Genomic DNA, 9,734 nt, shown 5'->3' on the forward strand with positions numbered 1-9,734 from the left:
TCATATTTGACCCAGAACAACTCAGTTCAGCATGGAAAAATCATTGCAACAGCTTTTATTTAGCCAGAAATCAAGAGTGTAAGTTTTTATGCGCCTAAAAGCATTTTCAGTCCAAATGAGCTGATTTCTGCCAATTGCAGCAAAATACTGAAAGGAACGTGGTTTTGCCTTCATATTTGACCCAGAACAACTCAGGTCAGCATGGAAATATCATTGCAACAGCTTTTATTTAGGCAGAAATCAAGAGTGTAAGTTTTTATGCGCTTAAAAGCATTTTCAGGCCGAATGAGCAAATATGCTTGTTTCTGCCAATTGCAGGAAATACTGAAAGGAAAGTGGGTTTACCTTCATATTTGATCCAGAACAACTCAGTTCAGCATGGAAATATCATTGCAACAGCTTTTATTTAGCCAGAAATCAAGAGTGTAAGTTTTTATGCGCTTAAAAGCATTTTCAGGCCGAATGAGCAAATATGCTTGTTTCTGCCAATTGCAGCAAAATACTGAAAGGAAAGTGGGTTTACCTTCATAGTTGACCCAGAACAACTCAGTTCAGCATGGAAATATCATTGCAACAGCTTTTATTTAGCCAGAAATCAAGAGTGTAAGTTTTTATGCGCTTAAAAGCATTTTCAGGCCGAATGAGCAAATATGCTTGTTTCTGCCAAATGCAGCAAAATACTGAAAGGAAATTGGGTTTGCCTTCATATTTGACCCAGAACAACTCAGTTCAGCATGGAAATATCATTGCAACAGCTTTTATTTAGCCAGAAATCAAGAGTGTAAGTTTTTATGCGCTTAAAAGCATTTTCAGGCCAAATGAGCTGATTTCTGCCAATTGCAGCAAAATACTGAAAGGAAAGTGGGTTTGCCTTCATATTTGACCCAGAACAACTCAGTTCAGCATGGAAAAATCATTGCAACAGCTTTTATTTAGCCAGAAATCAAGAGTGTAAGTTTTTATGCGCCTAAAAGCATTTTCAGTCCAAATGAGCTGATTTCTGCCAATTGCAGCAAAATACTGAAAGAAAAGTGGGTTTGCCTTCATATTTGACCCAGAACAACTCAGTTCAGCATGGAAATATCATTGCAACAGCTTTTATTTAGGCAGAAATCAAGAGTGTAAGTTTTTATGCGCTTAAAAGCATTTTTGGCCGAATGAGCAAATATGCTTGTTTCTGCCAATTGCAGCAAAATACTGAAAGGAAAGTGGGTTTGCCTTCATATTTGACGCAGAACAACTCAGTTCAGCATGGAAATATCATTGCAACAGCTTTTATTTAGCCAGAAATCAAGAGTGTAAGTTTTTATGCGCTTAAAAGCATTTTCATGCCGAATGAGCTGATTTCTGCCAATTGCAGCAAAATACTGAAAGGAAAGTGGGTTTGCCTTCATATTTGATCCAGAACAACTCAGTTCAGCATGGAAATATCATTGCAACAGCTTTTATTTAGCCAGAAATCAAGAGTGTAAGTTTTTATGCTCTTAAAAGCATTTTGAGGCCGAATGACCAAATATGCTTGTTTCTGCCAATTGCAGCAAAATACTGAAAGGAAAGGGGGTTTGCCTTCATATTTGACCCAGAACAAGTCGGTTCAGCATGGAAAAATCATTGCAACAGCTTTTATTTAGCCAGAAATCAAGAGTGTAAGTTTTTATGCGCCTAAAAGCATTTTCAGTCCAAATAAGCTGATTTCTGCCAATTGCAGCAAAATACTGAAAGGAACGTGGTTTTGCTTTCATATTTGACCCAGAACAACTCAGGTCAGCATGGAAATATCATTGCAACAGCTTTTATTTAGGCAGAAATAAAGAGTGTAAGTTTTTATGCGCTTAAAAGCATTTTTGGCCGAATGAGCAAATATGCTTGTTTCTGCCAATTGCAACAAAATACTGAAAGGAAAGTGGGTTTGCCTTCATAGTTGACCCAGAACAACTGAGTTCAGCATGGAAATATCATTGCAACAGCTTTTATTTTGCCAGAAATCAAGAGTGTAAGTTTTTCTGCGCTTAAAAGCATTTTCAGGCCGAATGAGCAAATATGCTTGTTTCTGCCAATTGCAGTAAAAAACTGAAAGGAAAGTGGGTTTGCCTTCATATTTGACCCAAAACAACTCAGTTCAACATAGAAATATCATTGCACCAGCTTTTGTTTAGCCAGAAATCAAGAGTGTAAGTTTTTATGCGCCTAAAAGCATTTTCAGGCCAAATGAGCTGATTTCTGCCAATTGCAGCAAAATACTGAAAGGAAAGTGGGTTTGCCTTCATATTTGACCCAGAACAACTCAGTTCAGCATGGAAATATCATTGCAAGAGCTTTTATTTAGCCAGAAATCAAGAGTGTAAGTTTTTATGCGCTTAAAAGCATTTTCAGGCCGAATGAGCAAATATACGTGTTTCTGCCAATTGCAGCAAAATACTGAAAGGAAAGTGGGTTTGCCTTCATATTTGACCCAGAACAACTCACTTCAGCATGGAAATATCATTGCAAGAGCTTTTATTTAGGCAGAAATCAAGAGTGTAAGTTTTTATGCGCTTAAAAGCATTTTCAGGCCGAATGAGCAAATATGCTTGTTTCTGCCAATTGCAACAAAATACTGAAAGGAAAGTGGGTTTGCCTTCATAGTTGATCCAGAACAACTCAGTTCAGCATGGAAATATCATTGCAACAGCTTTTATTTAGCCAGAAATCAAGAATGTAAGTTTTTATGCGCTTAAAAGCATTTTCAGGCCAAATGAGCAAATATGCGTGTTTCTGCCAATTGCAGCAAAATACTGAAAGGAAAGTGGGTTTGCCTTCATATTTGACGCAGAACAACTCAGTTCAGCATGGAAAAATCATTGCAACAGCTTTTATTTAGCCAGAAATCAAGAGTGTAAGTTTTTATGCGCCTAAAAGCATTTTCAGTCCAAATGAGCTGATTTCTGCCAATTGCAGCAAAATACTGAAAGAAAAGTGGGTTTGCCTTCATATTTGACCCAGAACAACTCAGTTCAGCATGGAAATATCATTGCAACAGCTTTTATTTAGGCAGAAATCAAGAGTGTAAGTTTTTATGCGCCTAAAAGCATTTTTGGCCGAATGAGCAAATATGCTTGTTTCTGCCAATTGCAGCAAAATACTGAAAGGAAAGTGGGTTTGCCTTCATATTTGACGCAGAACAACTCAGTTCAGCATGGAAATATCATTGCAACAGCTTTTATTTAGCCAGAAATCAAGAGTGTAAGTTTTTATGCGCTTAAAAGCATTTTCATGCCGAATGAGCTGATTTCTGCCAATTGCAGCAAAATACTGAAAGGAAAGTGGGTTTGCCTTCATATTTGATCCAGAACAACTCAGTTCAGCATGGAAATATCATTGCAACAGCTTTTATTTAGCCAGAAATCAAGAGTGTAAGTTTTTATGCGCCTAAAAGCATTTTCAGTCCAAATAAGCTGATTTCTGCCAATTGCAGCAAAATACTGAAAGGAACGTGGTTTTGCTTTCATATTTGACCCAGAACAACTCAGGTCAGCATGGAAATATCATTGCAACAGCTTTTATTTAGGCAGAAATAAAGAGTGTAAGTTTTTATGCGCTTAAAAGCATTTTTGGCCGAATGAGCAAATATGCTTGTTTCTGCCAATTGCAACAAAATACTGAAAGGAAAGTGGGTTTGCCTTCATAGTTGACCCAGAACAACTGAGTTCAGCATGGAAATATCATTGCAACAGCTTTTATTTTGCCAGAAATCAAGAGTGTAAGTTTTTCTGCGCTTAAAAGCATTTTCAGGCCGAATGAGCAAATATGCTTGTTTCTGCCAATTGCAGTAAAATACTGAAAGGAAAGTGGGTTTGCCTTCATATTTGACCCAAAACAACTCAGTTCAACATAGAAATATCATTGCACCAGCTTTTGTTTAGCCAGAAATCAAGAGTGTAAGTTTTTATGCGCCTAAAAGCATTTTCAGGCCAAATGAGCTGATTTCTGCCAATTGCAGCAAAATACTGAAAGGAAAGTGGGTTTGCCTTCATATTTGACCCAGAACAACTCAGTTCAGCATGGAAATATCATTGCAAGAGCTTTTATTTAGCCAGAAATCAAGAGTGTAAGTTTTTATGCGCTTAAAAGCATTTTCAGGCCGAATGAGCAAATATGCTTGTTTCTGCCAATTGCAACAAAATACTGAAAGGAAAGTGGGTTTGCCTTCATAGTTGATCCAGAACAACTCAGTTCAGCATGGAAATATCATTGCAACAGCTTTTATTTAGCCAGAAATCAAGAATGTAAGTTTTTATGCGCTTAAAAGCATTTTCAGGCCAAATGAGCAAATATGCGTGTTTCTGCCAATTGCAGCAAAATACTGAAAGGAAAGTGGGTTTGCCTTCATATTTGACGCAGAACAACTCAGTTCAGCATGGAAAAATCATTGCAACAGCTTTTATTTAGCCAGAAATCAAGAGTGTAAGTTTTTATGCGCTTAAAAGCATTTTCAGGCCGAATGAGCAAATATGCGTGTTTCTGCCAATTGCAGCAAAATACTGAAAGGAAAGTGGGTTTGCTTTCATATTTGACCCAAAACAACTCAGTTCAGCATGGAAATATCATTGCAACAGCTTTTGTTTAACCAGAAATCAAGAGTGAAAGTTTTTATGCGCCTAAAAGCATTTTCAGGCCAAATGAGCTGATTTCTGCCAATTGCAGCAAAATACTGAAAGGAAAGTGGGTTTGCCTTCATAGTTGACCCAGAACAACTCAGTTCAGCATGGAAATATCATTGCAACAGCTTTTATTTAGCCAGAAATCAAGACTGTAAATATTTATGCGCTTAAACGCATTTTAAGGCCGAATGAGCAAATATGCTTGTTTCTGCCAATTGCAGCAAAATACTGAAAGGAAAGTGGGTTTGCCTTCATATTTGACCCAGAACAACTCAGTTCAGCATGGAAATATCATTGCAACAGCTTTTATTTAGCCAGAAATCAAGAGTGTAAGTTTTTATGCGCTTAAAAGCATTTTCAGGCCGAATGAGCTGATTTCTTCCAAATGCAGCAAAATACTGAAAGGAAAGTGGGTTTGCCTTCATATTTGACACAGAACAACTCTGTTCAGCATGGAAAAGTCATTGCAACAGCTTTTATTTAGCCAGAAATCAAGAGTGTAAGTTTTTATGCCCTCAAAAAAATAAAATGTTCAATGAACATGATTTTATCATAGCACCTTTAATGCATCTAATCAAACCAAGTAAACACAGCTCGTCTTGAACATGTTAATTGAACAGTACATATACCTGTTGATAAGAAATAATTTTATCATGTTCATCCAATTTATTATCATTTTGTTGTATTTAAATGTTTATTTTTGGTTTGGCTAGTAAATGTATTTCTAATTCGCTCTACATCAGTAAACCACTTTAGCACAACAAAGTTCAATCTTGTTAAATGAACTTCTTAGTTCCTTGTCCATTCCCCTAAAATCCCTTTTGTTCAATGAACTAACAAGCCTGTTTTCTTGTCTCAATTTGATTTAATTTAGTCAAATTACACAAAAATACAGAGATAGAAACAAAAACAGTTTTACAATAATTGACTAAACATACATGAACAATGGCTTGTTTCCCTTAGGAGCATGTCATACATTTGTTGTACTGTGTGTTGTCATAGGCCACAAATTAGGATCACAGTAACACTGTCTATTATGAGAAAGATGTAGATCCAATTTCAATGTTTAACACATAGCTGGGGTAAATAATTGTTAAGCAAATTACACACATTAGTTGATTCAGTGTTTACAGGGTACCAACATGCAAGACAACTTGCCAAAGCCACTACATTTTATTATTATTATTTCAATGTATTATTATTAATCTGAGATGCGAGTGCTTGCAGGTTCATGCCAAATACCAGAGTCACAACTACTATTTTAGTAAAGTTAATTGCAAATGAGTATTTGTATTCTAATTTCATAACTGTAGTGGCTTTAAGAAACCAATTATGTATCTTGCAAAATGTTGAATTTGGTCATTTAGATATTAAAACAAAAACATTTAGTGTTTTTTTAACAAGCCATTTACCAACAATACAGAAACAAACATTAAATTTGTCTTTCAAGTCTCCAGACTTCAACAAACCTTTTCAGTAACATCTGAGCTAAAAACATGCCCATTATAAAAGTAAACTCAGAATTGAGTGCAAGAGTACTTTAACATTTAAAATATTTTACGCAAAATACCCAAGAGACACATGGGCAATTAAAAAAAAAAAAAAAAATCCCAATTACTCTGAGGTACCAAATAATCAGTCTAAAGATACAACAGAAATGCCTTAAAAAACAAAACAAAAAGTATAGCCACTTTAGGTAACTTTAAAACTAAAATGCATTAGTGTTTGAGGACCACTAACCTTAAAGTATTTAAAATAAACATCCCTGTGTTGTTGTATTCTGTCCAAAAAAAAAAAAAAACTTTCAGAGGGGGAAACTCCATTGTGGCAATACAAAAACTAGAACTTCAAGTTCACTCTTGAATGTCAACGATGCATAACTAAAAAAGTGCATTTGTTTGACTTAAGTCTTGTTCAAGGCCATTTACTCAAGAAGCTTGTTTTTGAGAAACTGAACCTTTGATGACAACCTTTGTCCATCAAGATTGAGAAAGAGCTTCTGTAAGACTTCAAAAGTGCATTTGAGCTCTGCTGGGTAGCTTAGGTCCAAACAGTAAATGAGTCCAAACAACAGAGCACAAGCCAGTGCAATGTTCCCCAAGCCATTGAGTACTTCCACACCTTCAATGAGGACACCAATGTCATGTGGGTCATCGTCAGGCAGCGCACCATCCTTCAGCATGACATACACTCCCATCACTGTTTGCTCCATGTTACTATGTGCCTCAAGGTCTGTGTCCTGTGGGATTAAATACAAGAGGGGTCATTTGAAAAATGAAATACCATCTAAGCACATAAGATGAAGACAGACTCAAACATTTAATGAAACATGCATAACTCACTAATCTAATCTGCGTAACTCACCAGATATTCCTTCACTAGTTTTTCATGGTCTTCATTCAGGTAGATGCATAAAGACCTAAGGATGCAAGCTCTTCTGGTATGTACGTTGTCATCCTGTGGGATCAGAAAATAAATTAAGAAAATGTATAAGAGAGAAAGAAAAGGCAACAGTACTTGAGAAAAACAAAAAGCATAACACAAACCTTAGAAATGGGAAGCATGACCTGTCTTATTCTTTTTCCAGCTATACCGCCTTTACACCTAAAGACTTCCGTCAATCGTGGAATGTATTGGTCAAGCTCGGCAAAAAATGTCGAGAGTAGGGGAACAGTGGAAATCCTCATGAACTCCTTATCAATCTGGAAAAACCAACAATACAAGTTAACTGTGTATACGAAAGAATGAAAAGAACTAGTATAGAAGACGCGTTTCTTGCCTGTTTTAGAACTTGATTTTCTGTTCTTCTAAATGTTTTTGGGTGAGCACATTATGAGACATATTAAAGTAAATGTAATACAGGATATGTACCTCCTTTGCAGTAAAGAGTGCTGGCCATCTGCTCTTAAAGTCTGCAATCATGGGTTGTCCTTGAAGAACTTCTTGTCTTCTGTATGAGAAAGTCTTCTCCATTTTCTCGGTCTCTATAGTGTCATTATTTTTCTTTTTAAATTCTGACTGCATTGCAATTCTCTCCTGTTCGAGACTCTCAGTGGTTTCTCCTTTTGGATGCTCTGGACAGTAGTTCACTTCAGCTCTTTTAGGTTTTTTAACATTCAATGCTGCTAGGCTTCTTTTGTCAGTGGCCTTGTTTTTCAATGAATTTATCTCTACTTCAGCACACCCAAGGCCTCGCAGTTTGGTCCGGAAGTTGGCCATTTTATACTTGAGACTTATCTTCCATCCATAACAGCCATTGAAAGATCCCTGTTCTCTCAAGCAAGGATGAGTTTTAACAAGGGCCTCTGCAACATCATTCAAATCATTGTCAGTTGGGTAAGCTTTGAACTTAATGATTTCTTCTGCCAATCGCTCCAAAATGTGTGATTTCAGTTTTGGTGACGGACTCAAAAAGGTTCCACTTTTCTTGTACTCGGCATTTGCCCTTTCAAGTTCAAGTGCTGCATCATACTTAAAACCTGGAATGGTGAAAACACTTGGCCAAACACAGTGTCTTGTAGATGGTGAAGATTCAGTAGATGTAGATGAAAAAGGCTCTGTATTATCTGTTTCTGAGGAGACTGATGAGGTGTCTGATGGGCCAGGTACCACAGGATAATGTGTTGTGGCATCTTCAACTACATTTTTTTGCAGGTATATCACTTTAAGATTGGCTTTGTCACTTATTTCAGAAATGTCTGATAAATTGATAAACTCATTTCCAAAGTCTGCATCTTGGTACTGTAGGCGAATCTCTTCTTGCAATCCAAAGCTTGTCCTTATAGTCTGGCACAATTCTTCTATGGAGTCTGGAAACCCTCTTGGCAGAATGAGCTTTCTGGCATCATTGTGATCAAGGATGACCCTCAGTCTTACAGGGGCCATAGTCTTTCACTGTACTAGGCCTAAATAGAAAAGAAAAAAAGTTAAAGTTAATGTGTGTGTGTATGTATATGTATATGTCTGTATATATATATTGGTATTTAAAGTAGCTCTAAAAATAGAGCTACCTGTGGTGTCAGCTTTAACAGTTTGCAGGGAACCCAATAGGATTCAATCTTCAATCACAAATGATGATTTTTGAGACTTAATTGACCATGTCATTTTGGACGTAAAAATTAAAAAAGTAAATACTTACAAACATTACTCCTGTTTTTGCACAAAGTCAATATATCGCTTCAGTGCAACCAGACGCTTGCCGCCAACTGAATAGGCTGCTAATGGGTAGGCATCTACAAGTTCCCCATGCTTAATAAGAACAACCTCTTTCACATGTGACGTGCTTAACTCATAAGCTCTGAAGTGCTCTCTATACCAAGCAGTTAACTTTTTCACTACAAAGTGAATCTTGCCCAGCAAAACACAGATCTGCAATATTTCAGCAAACTCTGGCAGACCAAAAACCTGTCCTTGCACAACTATCATCCCTTTGCTGTAGTTCATACCATGGTATGACACATTTGAGGTCATAAAGACATCAGTTTCAACAGGCAATCTCTGTTTAATAGCAACTGCAATGTCATTTTGCAGTACATCAACTGGCACAGATGAAGCATTAGTTACCACAAGAGATGTTCTTTGATCAGAAGACTGTAAATGAGAGGCTATCATGAGCTGATGTTTCTTGGCAAGTGTGACGTGTATGTTTTTAAAACAATTGGTATGGCGAGCAATCTGTTTAAAGAAACTGTGTTTTGCTTCAAACCTCATTGTCCACTTATGAACAAGAGGTCCAAAGAGGTGAATCATCAAAGGGTAGTGCTCTAAATAATGATGCTTTGGCAGAAGATTTAGGTTTGGAAACAGCTCTTTGTATCTTTGGCGGTGTTCACTAATTTTGCATTCAAGATATGAGATTGCTTCATCAGAATGGACAGGGGCTACAACAAGCTCCACTATGTCTTTAAGATCCAAAATGACATGCCAGACTGGTTCATCCTCTGGAATGATGGGACCAATAATGAAAGGCAGTAATCGAAGCAAAGCCCAATTTTCGTGGGCATTTCCTCCGATATGTTTCCTTCCTGAAAAAGTCTGTGGTATCTGTTGAGGACGATTAGTTTTATCTCCCCATTTGTACTCAAAATTTTGGAT

At 36.9% G+C, this 9,734-nt stretch overlaps 1 protein-coding gene across 1 annotated transcript; it reads right to left on the minus strand.

Moving 5' to 3' along the window:
• Positions 1–6,564: 6,564 nt before the first annotated feature.
• On the minus strand, positions 6,565–8,525 carry LOC137129138 (sterile alpha motif domain-containing protein 3-like). The gene is made up of 4 exons (XM_067508035.1): positions 7,512–8,525; positions 7,208–7,342; positions 7,005–7,097; positions 6,565–6,879 (listed from the first exon to the last, which is right to left on the minus strand). Exons 1-4 carry the CDS (start codon positions 8,523–8,525, stop codon positions 6,565–6,567), a joined length of 1,557 nt encoding a protein of 518 aa, XP_067364136.1.
• Positions 8,526–9,734: the final 1,209 nt, after the last annotated feature.

Source organism: Channa argus, chromosome 6 (assembly GCF_033026475.1).
Source record: "Channa argus isolate prfri chromosome 6, Channa argus male v1.0, whole genome shotgun sequence".
NCBI classification, from domain to species: Eukaryota; Metazoa; Chordata; class Actinopteri; order Anabantiformes; family Channidae; genus Channa; species Channa argus.

Bases quoted from the DNA above. Each gene is read 5' to 3' on its own strand.
- LOC137129138 (XM_067508035.1), bottom strand. From the start codon at position 8,525: ATGGCCCCTGTAAGACTGAGGGTCATCCTTGATCACAATGATGCCAGA. The intron at 7,098-7,207 runs GTCATGCTTCCC...CTGATCCCACAG, and splicing joins CTGGAAAAAGAATAAGACAG to GATGACAACGTACATACCAG. The intron at 6,880-7,004 runs GTGAGTTACGCA...TTAATCCCACAG, and splicing joins AACTAGTGAAGGAATATCTG to GACACAGACCTTGAGGCACA.